Source organism: Erythrolamprus reginae, chromosome 1, assembly GCF_031021105.1.
Source record: "Erythrolamprus reginae isolate rEryReg1 chromosome 1, rEryReg1.hap1, whole genome shotgun sequence".
NCBI lineage: Eukaryota > Metazoa > Chordata > Lepidosauria > Squamata > Dipsadidae > Erythrolamprus > Erythrolamprus reginae.
In genome coordinates, this window is record NC_091950.1 from 233,167,372 (window position 1) to 233,190,687 (window position 23,316).

The 23,316-nt window shown below is 41.2% G+C and overlaps 1 protein-coding gene across 5 annotated transcripts in view; it reads left to right on the forward strand.

Moving 5' to 3' along the window:
- Positions 1–23,316, forward strand: part of EHBP1 (EH domain binding protein 1) — a 301,779-nt gene that overhangs the window by 272,511 nt on the left and 5,952 nt on the right. For all 5 annotated transcript variants that reach the window (XM_070732534.1, XM_070732530.1, XM_070732531.1 and 2 more), the window contains 2 exons: positions 9,528–9,627; positions 15,846–15,919. In XM_070732534.1, coding sequence (XP_070588635.1) covers positions 9,528–9,627; positions 15,846–15,919 — 174 coding nt within the window. The remainder of the gene's footprint in view (positions 1–9,527; positions 9,628–15,845; positions 15,920–23,316) is intronic.

Here is a 23,316-nt window from a genome sequence, read left to right on the forward strand (position 1 = left end):
AATTTATTTAAAATGTTCATAATTTACACCACGTAAACACTGGAATTTATCTGCGGCTCTAGCTTGATGCTGCCTTAGCTCTTGACATTAAACTGTTTGGCCTTTCCTAATGTAATAGCTTTTAGAATTATACAATGATACCTGAAGGAGAAACTGTCCCAATTTGCACTCCTGTTTCCTGATGTGTAGGATATTTGTTAAGCATCTGTATTTGTAAAATAAAACCAAATATCTGGATATCTGAAAAAATAACAGTAATAATCTCAGGGCAATTGATGAATAGCACATATCCTTTTACAAATTCTGCTTCTATGATTTGAATAATTCAATATGTGCATCCATATAAGCTTCTGAAGGCCTAGCAGTGATCCTGAGAACGCTGTTGCAGGAACTGGAAGGAATCCTGTGTTACAGTGCAGCAGACTGTGCTCCATTTCCTGTGACATTGTACATGAATGCCAACCAGCTTGCCTTTAGCTGCACTTCACAGAGCATGGAGACACTGTATTCCCTTGCTTTCCCCCCCCCCTGCTACGTTTTATTCATTCCGTATAGCAGCATTGAACAAGAGTGAGATCCCCGTCAAGGGAAGGTATATTGGCAAGCGACAATATCTTTTTCTCTTGCCAAAATACAGAAACTCCTGTGAACAAGCTAGAAGTTGTTGACATAGTCTTGTATAAAAATATGCTAATTATTTATATTAGTTTAAAGCAGTGATGTCAAATTCACAATGTCATGTTGTCATCATGTGATGTATCACAACTTTTTTTCCCTTTGCTAAAATGGGAGTGGACCTGGCCAGTGTATGATACATTTGGCCCGCAGGCCGCGAGTTTGACACCCATGGTCTAAAGCAAAACCATTCATTTGAATGTCTTTTACCATTTCCCTTCTAAAAGAGCACTCTCATCCCCAATGTCCTTATCTTGTCCTTCCACTTGCATCTTTGAACCGTACTCTCCTTTCTTCTGATTGAGTTTGTTCTACCAATATTTCTCTTCTCCAACACAAAATAAATGCTTCCTCCTGTGGCTTCTTTCCATCTAGACCAGGGGTGTCAAATTCAAGGCCGATGGCCTGCATCTGACCCACAGGGTGCTTAGATCAGGGCCATGGGGTCATCCTGGAAATAGCAAAGGACCGGCCCGTAGTGCCTCTGTGGCGCCCATCCCCCACGGCCCATTTTTGGCCTTGACAGTCTCCTGTAGCACTCTCTCCCGGTCTGTTAAAGGCTGAAATTGAGCCTCCGGAGACCTCCTCGGACCTGTTACAGGCCAAAATGGAGCCTCCAAAAGCCTCTCCGGTCCTGCTACAGGTCAAAATGAAACCGCTATGGGCTGGATTCGGCCCTCCCCACCCCATTTCCTATAGCTTTACTGTACTTAATTTTCTAAGAGCCCCAGAAGAGGCTGACCAGTGTAGCAGAGAAGCCAACATCTTTTATTCAGAAGCCCATGAAGCTGTAAAAAGGTGAGATGTAAGGAAAACAGCTTTCCTCATCTGAATAAAAGACTTTGGCTTCTCTGCCATGAGACCTTGCGATGAGCAGTCTCCTGCTTTCTACTTACTGGCTGGTTCAAATGAGCAGCTTCAGGGCTTGGGGCTTGCAGTTCAGCCCAATGAGACAAAGGAAGCAACCTCCTCATTGATTGGCTACTGCTACTGCCTCAATTCTGCTGTGGCCCAGTCCAGGCCTAGGCCTGCTGACTACATAGCCTCAGCCAAAGTCTTTTACTCAGAAGCTGGTGAAAATGTTTTCCTTAGTTTCATGTTCTTACAACTTCACCACCATCTGAATAAAACACTTTAGCTTCTCTGCCAGTGGGTCAGCCTCTTCTGGAGCTTCAAAAAGTAAGTAATCCATGGGAAATGGGATGGGGAAGAGTAAGTGGAATTTGGGACACTAGCAAAGTAGGCCCAGTCAGTGGAGACCCTGTTGGGCAGGATAGGGGGAAGCAATGGTGGGGACCCCAGAGGAACATGTGGTATCTCAGTGGATTGGGGGAGGCCTCGGATGCTTCGCCTGCTGCAGCACTAGGCCCCACATGTTCTTCCCCCACTCTGCAGTACCTCATGTGCATTCGATTAACAAATGTATTGGGGAAAGCAGCGAGTGATCACGTTCATTTCACGTGATTCAGTCAAATCAGGTTTCTTAGACTCTTATTACATTTGTAACTCAAGGATTACCGATATAGTGATAATGAGGAAGGATCTCAGGGAAGTCCTGCCTTAGCATTTGGCCACCACAGGTGCCCTCTCACAAGTCCCATGCCATGCCCACCATGGCCACACACCCTGGACATGCCCCGCCCCAAGCCCTCTGAGGTCAAACCCAATCTTGATGCCCCCCTCAATGAAATTGAGTTTGGCACCCCTGATCTAGACATTCAACTATCTCGCCCATTCTATTAAAAACATTCATTATCAATTCTTCCTCTCTAGCTGCTGGCTAATTCCTCCTCTATTCTTTGGCTCTAACATTTTGTGGTATTTATTTATTTGTTTGTTTATTTGTTTATTTATTTTATTTATTTTATTTATTTTATTTATTTTATTTATTTTATTTATTTTATTTATTTTATTTATTTTATTTATTTTATTTATTTTATTTATTTTATTTATTTTATTTATTTTATTTATTTATTTATTAGATTTGTATGCCGTCCCTCTCCGTAAACTCGTATCCATATCCCAGTGGTACTGCTACAATAGCTTTCCCTTTGCCAATGCCACTTTTCGTTTGTCTTCTTCTTCTAGTCTAGCTTCCATCCCTTGTTCTGTATTGAAACTCTTTTCACAATATCCTCAGCTTAATACCTAAGAGAGAGTGTTTGGTCTTCATTCTTGCTGATGTCTTAAAATTAATTCCTTTCTCTTGTGATTTTATCATTGGATAGCTTTTCTCTCTTTCTAACTATTTAACCATTTTCAGTGTTACTGTGAGAGAGTAAAACTTTTCAGCTGCTTTGCCTCTCATTGTTAGGAGGAAACTCTGATTTTTACTCTGATTTTACTGAATCTCGTTGTTTTCCTGCCAAACTGGCACAAAGTCCTATCACCCTTTCTCGACTTTTTCCTACCATCAATTCTCTCTTGGATTTTTAAAAATTTAAATCACCTTTCAAAACTCAGAATATTCAACGCCAAGTAATATTCTCTCAAACACTTACTTTACCCTCTATTAATACCAACCATTCCTCTTATTGCCAAGACTGGGTATTTTATGTGACTTGTTTCTCCCTCATTTTCTGTCTCGTTTTGTTCTCACTTTCAATCCATAGGAGAGTCAAGATTGGTCTGATGGCCAAAGAACTGTCATGTCTATCTAGCTATTTCATGTCAATTCCTGTGCGTGGGGAATACGGTACTTTCTTAAACACCTGATGATATTATCCTTAACAGTCCTTCATGCGTAGATGGCCTTTATGTCATAGAAGATCTCCTTTTCCCTGAGACAAGATAGGTGAAATGGGCTTCGTATTCTGTTGTATTTAGCCTTGGTTCTATTGCCCTTCCATTCATGTTGTCGGATTTCAAAAGGTGTAGCCTTCCAATGCAATAATGCTGAATAAAATACAGTGCAGGCTGATGGCATTTTGTCTGTACTTTAAATTGGTATTTAGTCTTTCACTATTTATTTGTGAACCAGAAACTCCTCAATCAGAAATTTCCCAGTTTTTGTTCCATAAGGAAAGGGAGTGCATGAAATATTCAGTAATAACAGGTTTTTTTTATTTATTTATACAATTCCTATAGCTCCTATTTCAACAAGTGATTTATGGGTGGCATGCCACATAAAACACTAAAACAATTTAAAGAGTACAGCATAAATATATATGGCACCAAGTAAAACTGTTATTATGGATGCTAATACATTTTCCTTTATTGGGATGTTAATACAGTCAGGAAACTGGGCCTTTAACATAGTCAGGGCCCTACAATCAAGTATTCACGGCCTTGAGCAAAGTGAGCTACATGCCCGTTTCTTGCTGATGTTATTTCTGTATTGTTAACCAGGTAATTAGTCAAACTACTGTCATTATTATAGAAAGAAAAAGAAGGCATTCTATCCAGTCCTTTCTAACAAATTGGAACGCTTTTTGTCCAGAAGCTTATTCAACTGGATGGCACCATGTAGTCTCCCTACTCTTACATCACGTGGGACTGAAAATAATACGAGAGGCCTGGTTCCTTCTTCTTGCTTACAGTCCACCATTGCTGCTTTGACGTTCTTCTTTGGGATCTTTGTTTCTTGTGTTTTTCCCATTTCTGAATCCAAATATTTGAAGTGCATTGAAGAGGAGCAGTAATAGGCATGAGTGCATGTGTGTAACATAGTCCAATGGCCCTATTACTATGAGGGTGATGTAATGATTTTGGGACAATTTATAAGCATCAATAGTATTTAAATTAAATATGAAAGGGGATAAAGACATTGGTAAAGAAAAAGAGAATGTACCTAGACTTTCTAATAGCTTTTGATCACAACCGTAACCATAATTTTCTCCACATGTATTTTAAATTTAGCATGAATATTAAAGGAAAAATTCCATCATTTATTGCACAGTTATGGGAATGGCAGTTATTACCATAAATGAGGGGCTGAAAGCAGCAAGCTCTAGACACCTATCGTTTTTACTGCTAATCTGCTAATAAGAAAATAGCTTTATTACTATTCCAGAGTAGCAAAGGCTAATCTGCTACACCTGTTATAGTCAGTCTTCAAAGTTTGGTGGGCATCGCCATTCAAAAAGCTGAATGAATTATCTGGCTGTTCCAAGTCTTGACAAATTGTCAACATTTACAAAAATGCAGTAATGATTACCAAAATTCATATATGAATTTAAGACATTCATAACCATGTCTTTGTTTTCTGAACAGAAACCACCAACACCTGCTTTTTATTAAATTGAACTCTTTGTTTTGAGAGCTTATAATTCATTTACCAGAGAATAAATAGTTTTTAACTGAATGAAAAAGAAAAGTTTTTTTTAACATAGGTCTTTTGTAGTTTCATCCTTATGCAAAATGACAATGTATGTACAGCATGGCATCACAACTTCATTCATGTATCTTGTTAGAGCTTTGATTTACAGCTTTGTATAAATGAAGCATTATAAATTATTGCATAATACTGTATTACCTCACAGTCAAGAAAGATCTGATGTTGGTACATTACAAATGCTGACTTATAGGTGTCTATTTTGAAAACAAGTGATAAATCACCTTTAACATTGATGTTAATGTTTTAACTAAGAATTTGAGCTAAAATTCTCCATTTTAACTCATTAGATCTCCTTAGACAAGCTCCGGACCATAATCTCAAGTTCAGTGTGTAGATAATAATGTTAGTTTATACATGGCATGCTGTCCAGTGGAGGAGATAAATTGTGGCAGAGGTGCTTTGTTTTTAATCATTATTTTATTTTGGCGTTCAGAATTCACAGCGGGCAAGGCATAATGCAGAGATATCATGCTGAGAGCCAGATGTTGCACAGTTTTCCTGAGGGTGAATTGGGATGCAGGATAAAAAATGATAAGAGATCATTCTTCAATTATTTGACAATTTACAACTGAATTTCGATAGTAAAATCTCTAAGAAGTCAAGAAGTCATAGAAAACAGTTTGTGAGCTGCATGTTGTCACTATTGACAGAACTCCTGGGATCTGGTTTTATTTATGTTGTTTCACTTGATTTTTAAAGCCTTTAAATACAGACATATAAGATTTATGTGTCTTGTTGAAAATAGCTGTATTCTTAATTTCAAGAAGAGCCAGAATCAATAAAAGACTTATGGTGCTTATGTCAGTTAGCATTAAAAGTCCTTACTGATTCCTTACTGTCTCCATTGTAGAAATCCTTCAGATTATATTATATGTTATAATAAAAATATCTATAAGAAATAATAATCTAAGAATAATGACAATATTTTTGGTTTTAGAAAGTAACTCGTCTTTTTATTTGTACCACCCTCTCGATTTCATTTGAGGCAGCAAACTAAGAAACATTAATCACAGGAAGATAGAGATGCTCTGACAATTAAAAGTCTGTTGAAATGGCAGAAAGTTAACCTATATTATATTATATTGTACTCTCCTTGCAAAGCTCACATCTTGAGAATGTTCCCGACATACTCAGATTCATACCATGGACAAATCCCAGGAATCATATCTGAACCTTGGGTCAACCAAGCCTAATGCATAAATTATCCTCATTTACCCTGGGTAACTGTGATAACACATGCAATAGCAATATTTCATTTGGAGATCTGTAATAAATTCTGAAAAATATATTGACAAAGGCCATTCTAAAAAAAAATATGACCTTCATATTTCAGTGGCTTTATAGGCCACTGGGATACAGTTTAACTGTTGACTGTGATCAATGAACCAATATGACCAACTGTTTGGAAATCCACACTCTCTTATAATATACCTATTCAATTTTAATATCCTTGGAAGATGGTTCTTTTGTAATCAGAAGATAATGTTGGTGCTATGCAGTAGTTCAGATTCAAAGTCAAAAAATGTGCTCTGGGTATATGTGTTAGAGGTACATATTTAACCTGTTGGCAGATGATCTTTTCCACTGACTATGGAAGGAAGAAATATGATCCCAGGAAAATATATAAGTGCTTCACAGAGCTATAGGCGCATGCTACTTGAGCACTTCCAAAGCATCATTTCCCTTATAACTCACAGCCCTTTCAATCTGAAAAGAAAGCGAGAGGAACCAGTCAATAAGGAATGTTTCAAATTCCTTGTCAATGGAAGTCAGTCTAGTTTTGTTTTTATTCTTTTGATAGATTTTTATAATACAGTGGTTGATAAACTAGTAAAGTTTATAGTTTATGTTTTGGTCTTCCCAAATATTTTTTGAAGTTCTAAAATATTTTAATTACCGTATTTTCCGGCGTATAAGACGACTTTTTAACCCCTGAAAATCTTATCTAAAGTGGGGGGTCGTCTTATACGCCGGATACTGATTCCACAGGCGGGAGTAGGGGAGGCGAGGCAGAGAAGAAAGAAGCGGCGGATAGCTGGCGAGGCGCCGGCTAGAGGGCTGGACCCCGCCGCTTTGCTGCTGCTCCCGCCGCCAGCTTTGCTGGGGTCCAGCCCTCTAGCCGGCGCCTCGCCAGCTATCCGCCGCTTCTTTTTTCTCCGCCTCGCCTCCGCTACTCCCGCCGCCACCTTTGCCTCTTGCCCGGCTGAGAGAAGAGCTGGTGGACGTAGCGCTTGATGATACTTGTTTTGCCGACGCCGAGCTCCCCGATGACTAAAACCTTAAAGAGATGCTCCCGGTTCTCAGGCACTCCGGCGCCGCCTCTCTCTGCTCCAGCCATTCCGGCTTCGCCACTCAAAAGCCGGCTTCCAACCTTCCTTGACCCACCCGCGCTCGTGCGAAAGGAAGCCCAGCACCGTCGGGGGAGCAAGAAAGGAAAGAGCGGGGAGGCAGCGCTCCCTCTCACGTGGATTTTCCTTCCCAGCGACTCCGGGAACTCTCTTGGGGCAGCGCCGCTTGTTTGGTGGGAAGAGATGTTCCCGACAGCCGGAAGGCGCGGAGGGGGAGAAAAAAAAGAAAGAAGGCGGGAACCACCTGACTGGAGTCACAGGACGCGGAAACCCGGCGAGTTATAAAACTTGTGAAAGGGTGCGGAGGCCTTGTTCACCCCCCCCCCTCCCTTCTTTAAGCCCGGCGGGCAAGAGGCAAAGGTGGCGGCGGGAGTAGCGGAGGCGGAGAAAAAAGAAGCGGCGGATAGCTGGCGAGGCGCTGGCTAGAGGGCTGGACCCCAGCAAAGCCGGCGGCGGGAGCAGCAGCAAAGCAGCGGGGTCCAGCCCTCTAGCCGGTGCCTCGCCAGCTATCCGCCGCTTCTTTCTTCTCCGCCTCGCCTCCGCTACTCCCGCCGCCGCCTTTGCCTCTTGCCCGGCGGGGAGAGCAAAGGTGGCGGCGGGAGTAGCGGAGGCGAGGCGGAGAAGAAAGAAGTGGCGGATAACTGCGGCAAGGGCTCGTTAGCCGGAGCATACGCCGGCTACCCCCCGCAGTTCCTGCCGTGTTGCGCTTTCCTTTCTCTTGAGCTCGGCCCGACGGCGCGTGCTTCACCCGTCGAGCCTGCTGGTGATTGATCTCGCTTGTGAAAGCGCCTTTTCCTGGTGCAACATCTGAACCGAAGTCGAAAGGGTAAGACAGCGAGGGGATCTTTTTTTTTAAGGCTGGGCTGTTCGGACCCGGGATTTAGTAGTTTTCCGCCGACTCTGTACCCAAAGCTCCGCCTTGTACCACTCAGAGCTGCAAAACACGTGCTATTCATTTATTTCATTCATTCATTTATTTGTCAAAACGTGTACAAAAATGTGTATTCAGGTACCAACTTTTCCCTGCTCCCTAGAATAAACCCGCTGCAACTTATTCACTAGTTTTCATTCATGGATGAGTCGAAAGTGAGCCTAAAGTTTACAATTAGGGAATGCAAACAAAAGAACTACTCATTAGAAAATTGCACCTGCAGGATTTCTATTTATTAAACTTCTTGTAAACAAACAACATCTGATCAGTAGATTTAAAGACCGCTACTTTTTAATTATGCTTAGTGCTGGTTCTCATTTGTGCAAGAAATAAAAGCAGGAGAGTGTAAACTTTTATAGGGGTGGGGTTACACAAAAGCCTATTTGGCTAATTTGTGGCACAATTTATTTATTTATTAGATTTATTTATTTATTAGATTTGTATGCCACCCCTTTCTGAAGACTGAGCAGCTCACAAGAGTGTTGTCTGAATTCACTCAATGTATGGGAAAATCAGTGCAATTAGTTAGTCATCAGTGTGGCTGTGTGGAAAGAGAAAGAGAAAGCTGGCACCAGGCTGCGTAGTCTTATACAGCGAGTATATCTCAAATTCTATATTTTAACTGGAAAAGTTAGGGGGTCGTCTTATACACCCAGTCGTCTTATACGCCGGAAAATACGGTAGTTCTTTTTAGATTTTAATAATGTCTGAAATTAAGTTGAGTGTGCTTTAGCTAGTTATTAATTTATTATTGTTGTTTTCCAACTATACCTTCAATAGAACTGATTGAAAATACTATCTATTAAATGCCTCAGCTAATAGACTGTTGTTTCTCAGTGTCATATATGTGGGTACATGTATAATTTTTTTATTCATTCATTTCTATTTTGTCATGTTTCTATAATGTATATTGGAGACAGCGATCCTTTGAGAACTATATGCAATGAAATTTCATTTTAATGTAGGCCTATTAGTATACATGTAAAGTCTAAAGAAATTGGAACTTTTTCCCCTGCATGGTAATGTTTTGCAGTCTGGATGATCCAAATAGTATTGGGAGCAGCTTTTGGACACTGCTTTCAAAAGGCAACTTAGGCTGAAAAGAATATTACTGAACTCTTTGGATCCTGTACATGGATTTTTTTAATGAGGCTGGAAACTGTGTGGTAAATAAAAATTATATTTAGACTTATCGCTGAGTCTTTAAAATATAAATCAAATTACTCCGTTTTAATAGGAAGAAATACTGAAGAAGAAGAAGCTATGATGCAAGAATGGTTCATGTTAGTCAATAAGAAAAATGCCTTGATAAGAAGAATGAATCAACTTTCTCTTCTGTAAGTATGTCTTGATTTGCGAATTACAATGCAAAAGCTGTTATTTTTTCTGCTTCCTTTTAGAATACAGTAATACCTCATGATACGAACTTAATTGGTGCAAGGAGGAGGTTCGTAAGACGAAAGGTTCGTAAGACGAAACATTGTTTCCCATAGGAAACAATGTAAAGTCTATTAATCCGTGCAGCAACAAAAAAAAACCCGCAAAAAAACGCTGCCGCCCTGCTGTCACTTTTAAAACAGGGGGGGGGCAGCAGCTGCCACAGCCGCCGGCTTCCCCGCCGCTTGCCCGCCCAGGATGCTGACCTTCTGCCTCGCGGGGAAGCCGGGCAAGAGCGATCTTCTGCCGGCCATGGGCGAGCGGCGGGGAGTCGCCCATGGCCGGCAGAAGATCGCTCTTGCCCGGCTTCACCGCGAGGCATCAGGTCAGCAAGAGCGATCTTCTGCCGGCCATGGGCGACTCCCCGCCGCTCGCCCATGGCCGGCAGAAGATCGCTCTTGCCCGGCTTCCCCGTGAGGCTTTCCCCCCCCACCGCCGCCGCCCGCTGGCTGCGAGCGCTCTGCCAGGCAGCCAAGAAGCATTCAGGGTGAAGTGACGTGGAGGAATGGGGAGCTAAAACCGGGCGGTTTCAGCTTTCCATCCCTTCACGTCACTTCGCCACTAAATCGTGTGGCAGCAAACATGCTTTGGGGTTTTGGCTGGGGGGGAGGGAGTTAGGAAGGTCCTACTTCTCCCCCCAGCCAAAACCCCAAAGCCTGTTTACTGCCACACGATTTAGCCAGGACAGGAGCGAAGTTTGGGTTTGGCGTTTGGCTTTGGGAGATGGCTGGGAAGACGCGCGGCTCTTTTAAAAGGTCACAGCCGGGCTGGGGGCCTTCCCGGAAACCCCCCCAGCCCGGCTGTGACCTTTTAAAATGGCCGCGCGGCTTCCCAGCCATCTCCCGAAGCCAAACGCCAAACCCAAACTTACGCGTTTGGCGGCTGCTGGAAACCCCCCCAGCCCGGCTGTCACCTTTTAAAACAGCCGCGCGGCTTTCCAGCAGCCTTCAAACGCATTGTTCTCCGGACCCCGCCCGCTCAGCCCGGCTGCTGGATTCAAAGTGCTGGGGTGGGGGGGCTGTCGGGACAAGGAGCGAGGGGGCTGCGAAGGGGCGCGCGCGGCAGAGCTCCGGCGGAGGAGCCGCGCACAAAGGCCGAGGCGAGGCTGAGCAGGAGGCGAAGCCAACTAGCGAGGCGGTGGGCTGGGAGCCGCAGGCGAAAGGAGCTTGGGCATTGTTCTCCGGAGAACAATGCCTGGCGCCGCGCTCCGATGCCCGAGCTCCTTTCGCCTGCGGTTCCCAGCCCACTGCCTCGCTGGTTGGCTTCTCCTCCTGCTCAGCCTCGCCTCGGCCTTTGTGCACGGCTTGTCCCGACAGCCCCCCCATCCCAGCACTTTGAATCCAGCAGCTTCTGCTGGATACGGGCGGTGGGTGGGACGAGCGGCGCAGAAGCCAGGGGCTTGGCAGCTCGCCCCGCCCATCGCCCGTATCCAGCAGAAGCGGCGGGATTCAAAGTGCTGGGGTGGGGGGTGTCCCGACAGCCCCCCCACCCCAGCACTTTGAATCCAGCAGCTTCTGCTGGATACGGGCGGTGGGTGGGACGAGCGGCGCGGAAGTCAGGGGCTTGACAGCTCGCCCCGCCCATCACCCGTATCCAGCAGAAGCGGCGGGATTCAAAGTGCTGGGGTGGGGGGTGTCCCGACAGCCCCCCCACCCCAGCACTTTGAATCCAGCAGCTTCTGCTGGATACGGGCGGTGGGTGGGACGAGCGGCGCGGAAGCCAGGGGCTTGGCAGCTCGCCCCGCCCATCGCCCGTATCCAGCAGAAGCGGCGGGATTCAAAGTGCTGGGGTGGGGGGGTGTCCCGACAGCCCCCCCACCCCAGCACTTTGAATCCAGCAGCTTCTGCTGGATACGGGCGGTGGGTGGGACGAGCGGCGCGGAAGCCAGGGGCTTGGCAGCTCACCCCGCCCACCGCCCGTATCCAGCAGAAGCGGCGTGATTCAAAGTGCTGGGGTGGGGGGTGTCCCAGACCTGCTGCCTTTTCCCGCGCCAGCCGCCGGCCCGATGCTGCGCCTCCTGCTTCCCCCCCCCAGCCAAAAATATAAAGGGGTCTCCGGCGGCAGACCGTCTTTGTGTTTTTCACTGGGAGGGGGGAGCAGGAGGACCTTCCTGACTCCCTCCCCCAGCGCCGGACCTCCTGCCCTCCCTCCCAGCCAAAAATCCAAAGCAGCCTCCCGAACGTTTTCCATCTTACGAACCTGCCGCCGCCGCCGAGAAGCCCTGCCGCCCGGCTGTCACCTTTAAAACAGCCGGGGGGCTTCCCAGCAGCTTCCCGAAGCCGAACGCCAAACCCGAACTTCCGGCTTCGGCTTCCGGGAAGCCCCCCGGCTGTTTTAAAAGGTGACAGCTGGGCTGCGGGGCTTCCCAGCAGCCTCCCGAACGCCGAACCCGGAAGTTCGGGTTTGGCGTTCATAAGACGAAAAAAGTTCGTAAGAAGAGGCAAAAATTTTCTGAACCCCGGGTTCGTATCTCGGGTTGTTCGTAAGACGAGGGGTTCGTATCTTGAGGTACCACTGTACTTTATAGCAGTGATTCTCAACCTGTGAAATTGTCACAGGGAGTCCACAAAGATTTGAAAAAAAAAATGATTTAAATCTTAAATTAAGTCTTGGTGATTCTAACCATGGTCCGTAGCCACAAAAGGTATTTAAAGGGGTCTGTGCTAAAGAAAAGTTTGCTGAATAGGCTAGGCTAGGTTAGGCTATAATACAATACAATATAATATAATACAATACTTTATTTGGCCAAGTGTGATTAAACACAGAAGGAATTTGTTTCTGGTGCAGAATATTTCCTCATATATAGTGAAAAATTATTAAACTTAAGAAATAATTCAGTTTTCACTCGTTTCAGATAGAAGCTTATGAAATGTATACGTCTGTAAACATAGTACAAGTATCTAAAATTGGAACCTGAAAATTAATGATTCTTCTATATACCAATCTACTTTAATTGAGAGATCCACAAATTCTTTCCGTGTGAGTAGAGCTCTAACTCACGCAGGCATTATTCCTTCATGTCAGTTATTCTTTGCATTTTCTGATAAGAATAGACTTGATTTGCCCTTCTAGGACTGGTGGACAATTGTTTTGGTCTTCACACTGTTGTTCTTTCCTGAGTTTGTTAGTGCTGTAATCTACTTAAAAATAATAAAGTTAGGTAAAATAAATGTGAAATATAAAAGATATTTCAAAATGCATATTTTGTAAGCAAAAACAATACTACTGTTTTTGTAAGGATTTTCTAAAACTAAAATGGAAAAAAATTAGAACGCAATAGATTTATACTCAAATATATGCTGATGAGAAATATGCCAATCCGTGCATTCTTAGTTTCACCACTGAACTAAATTTGAAACTCTTTCCACCACTATAAATTGGAAGACAAATGTATTTCAGATTATAATATAGGGAGAAAAAAGTGAATACATATACAGAACAAACAGGTACATTTTGGTGTGGAAATGTCTAAATAAAATTTATACTAAATGCTAGGCTTGACAATTAGACAAAGTGAGCTATTTAGATTAAGTTTCAAATATTGATTGAAGTAGAGAAGAAGGGAAGCATAAGTGATTTGCATTGCAATGCCCATTTTACCTCCCCATAGGCAGATACAGAAATCCCCACAACAAATATGAGTATAAACACTTTCAACATTACAAATAACACAGGTGGGAACTTTATCCCAGTTCAGGACATCGGTGCATCTATTGCAAGTTCTGATTGGAAGTTGCTCTTTAAAACCTCTGGGTTATTATCCAGGTCTGTAAAATGACTAAGACAGAGTTTCCTGGCGTAAAGTGGGTTCACACATCTAATACACATTCTAAAGTGCTATAGGGGGAGAGGCCTTGGGAAGAACACGATGTCAATCTTGGTTCCCAACTTCATGAATCATGGTTTATAAATCTTGAACCAGTCGCCCTGAGTCCTTCGGGATTGGGCAGCATAGAAGTCGAATAAATAAATAATTTTTCCAAACTGGATGGTTTCAAGCATCAAATGCCATTGTCATCTGATAATTCTTAATTAAACAAAAGCATTAAGCCAAGAGCCGAGAGTGGAAGATCATTTTACAGGACTACAGGTGAAGCTGTTCATTAAAGGAAATTAAGGTGAAACTATTTTGTCAGATGAATGATAACAATGGGGGGGGGGGAAGAAGGGCAAATCTTGTTTGAAAATACACAAGACCAATTCAGAAAATCATTCAACTCTTGCAGGTTGGTTTTGGGGATACACATTCCACCATTTTTTCTGGGCAACACATACAAAAATGAATGTCTTTCCATGAAGGAACACTTGTTATTAGTCTTGATGGTAGCCCTGGTTGTTACAGCTGTTCTTCCATTCTCTTCAGTGTATTACTTGCTCATCTTCAAGAAGGTTTTTTAAAAAAATAATGGATGCTGAACTCTGCAAACTCCAGAATTTCCACCCCTGATACCCAGATCACAGGAGCTATAGCAGCATTCTGTGGCTGCTTAATAATCAGGGTTCTCTAATATCTTGATGTGCTCTGCTCCAACAAAAGCTTGCACCAAGCGCACATAGAGGTCTTAGAGAAACAAGTTGCAATTAAACCAGGATTATTTAGGCTGACCTCTCATTGGAACCATACTTGTTCCCTCCATCTACTTATTATCTAATTTTATTTATACAGTAATTATAATGGATTGATTTGGTCCTCTCTTCAGTCCTCTTAGTTTGCTGATTAGTTTTAAATAGAAGGAATTTGTTTGTTTGTTGATTGATTGATTGATTGATTGGATTGGATTTGTATTCCGCCCCTCTCCGCAGACTCGGGGCAGAATACAACTAGATGATAGAACTAGATGACCTACAGTCTTTTAAAAGACTGATTTAATTATATTTTCTTAACTAGGGTAGAATTAGTGGAATAAAGTAATCTGAAGTCAACTGACCTTCTACTTCCATGCATGATGTTTATGAATTGACATATTCTTACCCAAATCAATGAAAATCAGAAGAATAACTGCAAGCTATATATTTAATAACATTCAAGGGGACATTGGATTGCCATCTGTCTCGAATGGTGTAGGAACTCCTGCTGGAACTAGATGACCTACAAGGTCCCTTCCATCTCTAATAATAATTTAATAATCTAATGGTATGCATTTTGTAGCCTTCAAAAGAAGTATCCACCTCAAAAGCACACACATACATCAGACTGATCCTTAAACTCCATGCAGATTTTATGGACCAACTCCCTCTCCTAAAGTCCCAAATGCAAACAAATTCTTTTTCTACCTTTTCACTTTTTGTTAAAGACATTTAGCTGAGAGCAGTGAAATGCAAAGCACTGGCTCCAAGTTACATGCAACATGGAACACGGGGTCTTCTGGAGTAAAGAAAGATTGTGATCTACATGGCAGAGGCCAAAGCTTGCCTCAAAATATTAAAAAATATTTTTTTAAAATATTTACAAATTGAGGAGAAATGTAAACGATGCATTTTTAAGTTGCTGAAATGCAGACAGTACTTTCCAATGAATGTTGCTAGTTAATATAACAGTGGTGACTCTATTTACGAACTTAATCCATTCCGTGACCAGGTTCTCAAGTAGAAAAATTTGTAAGAAGAAGCAATTTTTCCCATAGGAATCAATGTAAAAGCAAATAATGTGTGCTATTGGGGAAACCACAGGGAGGGTGGAGGCCCTGTTTCCTCCCAGGAGATTCCTAGAGAGGCCCCATGGAGGCTTCTCCGCGCCTTTTCTGTCCCTGTTTCCTCCCAGGAGATTCCTAGAGGGGCCCCACGGAGGCTTCTCCTTGCCTTTTCCGGTTACAGTTTTGGAGTCTCAGGTTTGTAAGTGGAAAATGGATCTTAAGAAGAGGCAAAGAAATCTTGAACACCCGGTTCTTATCTAGAAAAGTTCGTAAGTAGAGGCATTCGTAGATAGAGGTACCACTGTATTTGGAAACACTGATCCTATCTGAATAAGGTTCTATTCTTACATATCATTTGTATAGAGTAGCTTAATCCTAGAGAAAAAGTCAGCTTAGAGTCCAAAAATCAATCAAAATTAAAGGTTCTTTTAAGCATTTAATGATTTTGTAATTAACATATTGATGAACTTCTACAATTTGCCTAGGGAAAAGGAACATGACTTAGAAAGGCGGTACGAACTACTGAACAGGGAACTAAGAGCCATGCTGGCTATTGAAGGTAAGAAATGCTTTAAATGTTTTTTCTCCGTAGAAAAGATTTTTTTTTAGATGTTGCTGAAAAGCTGAATCTGACAGACAAAATACACAGGAAGCCCAGAAAAATTAGAACTTTCAATCCACCTTACTAAAATGAAATTGAATTCATGATCATTTGGATGGCATTTATGTTGATACATGACTCTATTTTTGCTTCAGTACAGAATAAAGAAAAAATATATTTCATTATTTTTATAAGGTAAAATTTTTACATAGGCCTCATCTATCTTCAGTGGAAATATGACTTTGTTAAATTAATACTTCATTGGACAAAACAACCATCTTTTGGATGTATTTTCTTCATTCCCTACAGCTTGCTAAAAGGCTAGTTAACTCATCTAAATGGAAACTCCTAAATAGGAGTACGTAGGGTTATATTGTACAATTACCTGCTCTTCCTGATACTTTAAATTACTGTATAGTAATCCAGAGGATGATTTATAATAAAAATAAATATCAAGATAGATTAAACTAACTTCACTTTATTAGTTATTTAAATATATCCCAGTCGTCGTTTTTAACAAAGCTGACATTACTTGTATCTTTCAGCCTCAAATTCTGCCTTTACAGTTCAAAGATGTTTACTTAAAAGTTAATCCTTTGGGCTCTGTAAAATGTGTAAGATGGACCTTTTGTCTAATCAATTTAAATTGATTTTGCTATTCTGTATTGACCTCCTAACCCTTTGACTGTCCATGGTAATTTCGTTCTTCACCTGATAAGGTACCTGATCCATAATAAATCAATTCTAATTAGTTTAGAGGCTTTGCTGAAAGCATGAGTTTGTAGGCGAAAGTCATGAAGTGCCAGGTAGCTTTCTTAATCCACCTCTTTGTATTTTCTTAACCAGAGTTGGAAAAAATAGAAATCCTGAATAAAATCTACATCCAGAACATGTTCATCACATTCTAAAAGGAGACCTGACAGTTGTAAATATATTTAAAAAGAAAACTCTGAGCCCAGTAATCTATAAATTATTATTTTATAGACCACTGTGCTTTAAGTAATTGCAAGTAGTATCAATGCGTTGATTCTTTAACAATATTATGAAGTATGCTTTAAAAATAAAACTGAGTCAGAAACTTGATACTGTCTCTCATACGTACATACCACATTATAATGATTTTAACAGCAATTGCCATGTCTTCTTTCAGTGGATTTTTAAAAACTGGATAGCATTTATCAATCATTTCCTGGCAACTAATTTTTATTTAGAAATTTAGCAATTAGTCTCATCTACAAACATAACAGTTTCAAGCAGTGGCACAAGAAAAATCACACTTCTGATTTTTACCTTTGCTGTGTGCTGAAAATTAAGAATTTAAATCTAGAACAGTTCTGAGAGTGGGTACAGGGAGAAATAAGTCTTGTTGAACAAGCAAAAATCTACCTGTGAGACACTTTTTTTAAAAGACTCATTTTAGCTACCCATATTGTGAGTGTAGCCCAAGACAGTGGATAAAGCAGTAAAAACAACAACATTCCTCAAACAAGCTTAATAAAAATTAACAAAATTAAATCAAAATGTGTGGTACTGTTTTAATACATCCATTTTACAGGGCTCTAGCCTCATTCTACCCTATCACTTGTGATAACAGCCAATTGTTGTTCTGGAAAACAAGGAGCCTAGGTGACCTGCTTGGATCTCTGGGGAAAGGCAGAGACAGGTACAGGGCACAAGGCAGTGACAGGTACAGAGTAAGGAGTGCCTCCCCAGGTTCCACTAGATAGCGATCTGGCCTGGTGGAACAGGCTTAATTTTTTAAGGGAGGCAGCTCACAAATAGCCTTGTCTCATTTAGGGCTTTTAAGGCGATATCCAGAACATTGAATTGCTTCTGAAAAGAAATTGGAAGCCATTGCAATTTAGGTAACAGCAGTACAGTGTAGTACAGTGGTACCTCGAGATACGAGTTTAATTCGTTCCGGACCTGGGCTCTTAAGTCGAGCAGCTCTTATCTCGAACGACTTTTCCCCATAGGAATTAATGTAAATAATTTTAATTGGTTCCAGCCCTCAAAAAACTCACAAAGTTAGTCTAAATTATGCAGAAAGACATGTTTTTAATGAAGAAATGTACATGTACATATAAATGAATAATGAAGTTTCTTTCACTTAACTTGTAAACTTTCTTAAACTTTTAAATTTACATATGTTCAACTTCTCTGCCACCCAATCCTGTAGGACAGAGGTCCCCAACCCTTTTTGCACCAGGGACCGGCTTTAAGCGATCAAGAGAGGAATGGGTGAATGAATGGACGGAGGGTGGGAAGGAAGGAAGGAAAGAGGGAAGGGACAGGAACAGAGGAAGGAAGGAAGGAAACTTACGAAAGGGGAGAGTAAGAGAGGAATGAGTGAAGGGAGGGAGGGAGGGAAGAAGGTGGGAAGGAGAAAGAAAAGAAGAAATAGAGGAAGGGAAGGTAAAAGAGAGAAAGAAAAAGAGCAAGAAAGAAAGAAAGAAAGAAAGAAAGAAAGAAAGAGGGAAGGGACAGGAACAGAGGAAGGAAGCAAGGAAACTTATGAAAGGGGAGAGTAAGAGAGGAATGAGTGAAGGGAGGGAGGGAGGGAAGAAGGTGGGAAGGAGAAAGAAAAGAAGAAATAGAGGAAGGGAAGGTAAAAGAGAGAAAGAAAAAGAGCAAGAAAGAAAGTTGCAAGCACCCCCCCCGAGCCCCCCAGGCCGGCTGCAACCTTTTAAAACATGCGCGCCGCTTCGCAGCTGTCTCCTGAAGCCGAACACGGAAGTTAGCGTTTGGCTTCAGGAGACAGCTCCTTGGCGCTTGTATCTCGAATTTGGGCTTGTAAGTAGAACAAAAATATCTCTCCCCTCCCAGCTCTTATCTCGAGTTGCTCTTAAGTAGAGCAGCTCTTATGTCGGGGTTCCACTGTATTAGTATATTCTGCACCAGTTGTAGTTTCTTGATGGTTTTCAAAGGCAGCTTCATGTACAGCACATTACAGTAATCTAAGAGAGAACTGTCAGGGCATAAATGATTGCAAGCAGGGCTTCCTGCTCCAGGAATGGCTACAGGTGGCTCACAAGATGGATCTCTACAAAGATTCCTCAGTCATGGCTGCCACCTCCTCCTTGAGCAGGAGTTTGTGCGTCTTGTACATCAGCTCTGTCCAGGACAGTGCTACCCTCACAAGAATCAAATCTAATAAATTTTAAAAACTTTAAAAAACCCCATTATTAAAACAGACATACATACAAACATACCATACATAAATTGTATGGGCCCTGGGGGGGGTGCCTCAATTCCCCCATGCCTAATGGCATAGGTGGGTTTTAAGGAGTTTACGAAAGGCAAGGAGGGTGGGGGCAGTTCTAATCTTCAGAGGGAGCTGGTTCCAGAAAGTCAGGGCCGCCACAGAGAAGGCTCTTCCCCCACCAGACGACATTGTTTAGTCGACGGGACCCGGAGAAGGCCAACTCTGTGGGACCTAATTGGTCGCTGGGATTCGTGCGGCAGAAGGCGGTCCCGGAGATATTCTGGTCCGATGGTTGATTTGACTCAAGGAGTCCAGAAAGTCCAAAGATTCAGAATTATTATTATTATTTATTGGATTTATATGCTGTCTTGCTAGGGTTGAGTTGAAGTTAATTCCTTCCCATCTAAACATCTTTACATCTTCCTCACTCTGGGCCAGCATTTGAGGATTTTGCCCTCAAGTTACCCCATTCTATTTCATTCAGAATATACATACTAGGGAACCTGTCAATACTCTGTTAAAACAATTATAATATGTTGTTACAATATTCAAATGGCACAACTGGTTGTTCACTCAGAACCAGGGGTTACTTGAAGCGCTTACTTGGTTTTGAGTGATAGTCCGAGTGCCACACTCCAAAAATGAGTAAAAATGTATCAATTAGATCAATTAAATTGTATTGACATGATTTCATTCTATTAATGAATGTAATTACTAAATGCATTTATTTCTAAATACACAAACATACTTGCACATACATAAAATGATTCCCTCTTTTAATACACATAGACATACTCGGACATGGCAATCCCTTACACTTTTTTTAAAAAAAATTCAGTTCCTTCTTCCTTGCACACCATGGATAGTATCTATACAATTGTCATCAACTCATTCTTAAAACCCACCTCTGCCGTCAGGCATGGGGGAACTGAAACATCTCCCCCTTGCCCATGTTGTTTTGGTATTAGATTGATTGTATGTGTGTTTTGTTTATTTGTTTTAATACTTGGGGTTGTTTTTGTGAATTTTTAGCTTAAAACTGAAATTGGATTGGTGGGTATTGGATTGTCATTATATATTGTTTTTTGTCTTGCTGTGAGCCGCCCCGAGTTTTCGGAGAGGGGCGGCATATAAATCCAATAAATCTAATCTAATCTAATCCTAAAAAATCCTCAGAGTATCTCCTTCATACTGTGAAAATATTAACTTCTATTGGTTTTTCACAGGGATGTACAGGCAAATCTCTGGAGGCAGTTCTCCTGCAACCAGGACCTTTGGGGATCTTCTTTCAGTGGGAACTAGGGAAACAAATCAGAAGCAATGTCCCCCAGCAATCACAAACATCAAGAAATGGTTCTTGATCTGTTAATCAACTGACCCAAGATATTCTTTAATTAACAAATCCATTCCATTATTTGAGAGCACTTTCTCGTTTTTCAGGCACAAATGTCTGTCTTACCATTTATTTTATTTTATTTCCACTCTCTTCTTCTTGGAAAAAATGAGCAATTATGAATAGACAAATGAGAAGTAGACTTGCTTGGCCAAGAAAGCGGTAAATCAAGACAGCAACATCTGAGTACCACTTCAGTGAACCTTCACAAAAAAAGAAGAAGAAGAAAGTAAAGGCTAATAGAAATAAAGTCACCAGTTAAAAATGCAATAGCTGAGCAGAAAAAAAATTGCTGAGGAAGAGAAAGAAACAAAGTGTGTTTCTTTCTTTGCCTGATAAGGAAATCAGTTGTATATGCATGGCATTTAACTTCCAGCTGGGTAGAACTGTAACCAGTTCCTGATCTATTCCAGTTAACAGAGGAAACTGCACAAAGCCTTAGGGTATGACCAGCATGAGTTATATACTATTTTGTCCCACTGTAGGGTGATAGCAGGGGGATGAGTTAACAAAGTTTGTCAACAGCTTTTCAGGAGGCTCTGGAGGCAATACAAAACCTTTGGGCTGCACACCCCATGATTTGTAAAGCTCTATTATTTATTTTTATTTATTTTATTCATTTTTATTTATTTATTGGATTTGTATGCCGCCCCTCTCCGGAGACTAGCCTTGAAACAAGCAAAAGTGTAGATTATGATGCTTTCTAAATAGAAAATTTAAATAATCCTATAACCTTATTTCCATCAAAAGTGTTGGCCTTGTGTGTATAACCGCGCTTGCATATTTGCAGCCTGTTATGCAGTGGTTTCAGTATTTCCCAGCTGGAGAGCAAATTTCAGGAGGTGATACTAGGAGTTGCTGTTTGACGTCCCATCCTTTGAATATGCAGTTTCACAGAGTTCAGCATTGTCTGAACATGCTATTTAACATGAAATTGTTGAGGAGTTTAATCACGGCATATTTAGAATTGTACAAATAACAGGGATATAAATAGTTGAATATATATCTATGGAACAACATATAATCTTTCTATTTGCAGTTATGTACTTAAATGCAGATGCTGCTCTTTCCCATCCTGAGACATTTAACTTTATAAAAGATTTTTTCAGCTTTGCTTTCAAGTTGTGTATTGTTCCAAAGCTTTCATTATCAAGCTGTGGAGCAGGCACTTTTCAGAGTTGCACTTAGTTCCTACTCAGATCACCTTTAAGAAAGGGATCCATAACCTGACCTTTTAACTTGTAGTCTTACTAGTAATGTAGTAGCTCTGTAGAAATCTTACCTTTTGGAACAGAATAAAATTACACTATAGGAGGGCTGGATCTCCAAATAAGTTGCCAGGTGGTTAATACGTGCTTTCATGAAACATGAAGGAGGTTCATAATTACTGCAGAATTAAATTGTCTCATTGACACTAGCTGAGTATTGAGAATCTTCATGCATGCATGGTCCTTTTGGTTCAAATTTAATGCCTTCTTGAAAAAGATTGTGTTCCTGTTTTGCACACCCTAAGGGAGAGGTGGAGGCACAATTTTCCATCCAAGAAATGGATCTTCTTTAGAATGTTCTACATTTACTCTTGGCTTCAAGTTTGAAGTGTGTGCACTTCTTAAAGGATTTGTGCATAGGTTCACTATTTTTGTAGTTATGATTTATATGATAAGCTTTTTATATTTAAAATCAATAGGTAATCCTGTGGAGAAGCTTATCCTCTAAAACCCCATTTGTAAATCTATTTAAGTTTTGTTACATAGTTCTGGCCACAGTGCTCCATAGATTGATTAGCTTTAGCAGTAGAATTATATCAAATGGATGATGGTGGTGGTGGTGATGATGATGATGGTGATGAAGAAGAAGAAGATGATGATGGAAACTCTTTCAGGGTTGTCAGTTGACTGGTATTAAGTCTAAGGCTTTAACTACTGTCACTCAATATGCTCTTTACAAACTCATGTTAATTTTAATCAAAATTAAAAATTGTCTTACTTTATATTACAACTTTAAACGTTTTGGGTTTTTTAAATTGTAAAACATAGATCACTTTCATATTGATGTTTTTCTTCCAAAATGCTTGTTATGGTCTTTTTATAAAAATACAAAAATATAAACATCAATAAAACAAATACATCTGTGTGCTGTAATTGTTATGAATGTATACTAGACAATAAAGTTCTTTAAAAATTGAACATTACATACAAATACTTAATATAAGGCAATGGTTGATGAGTATAGATAGACAACCATGTATAGTACAAAGGAATAGAGTGAAAGTTTTGGAATTATTAATACAGCAGTCAATCTTGTAGGTAGGTAGGTAGATAGATAGATAGATAGATAGATAGATAGATAGATAGATAGATAGATAGATAGATAGATAGATAAATAGATAGATAGATAGATAGATAATAGTTGGGTAGATGATAGATTATGATAAATGATTAATAGATTGTGTGTATATGTGGGAGAAGGAGGGATGGGAGAAAGAGCGAGAGAGCTCAAAGGGCTGTAGCCATGTCAGGTATAAGAATACAGTGATCCCTCGATTTTCGCGATCTCAATCTTCGCGAAACGCTATATCGCGATTTTTCCACCCGATGACATCACTCCTTTCCTTTCTCATCTTTCTTTCTCTCTCTCTTTCTCTATCTTGCTTCTTCCTCTCTCACACTCTCTTCCTCCCTCTCTCATCTCTTTCTTTCCTTCTCTCTCTTTCTCTATCTCTCCCCCTCTTGCTCTCGAGCGGCAAGCGAGCAGCCG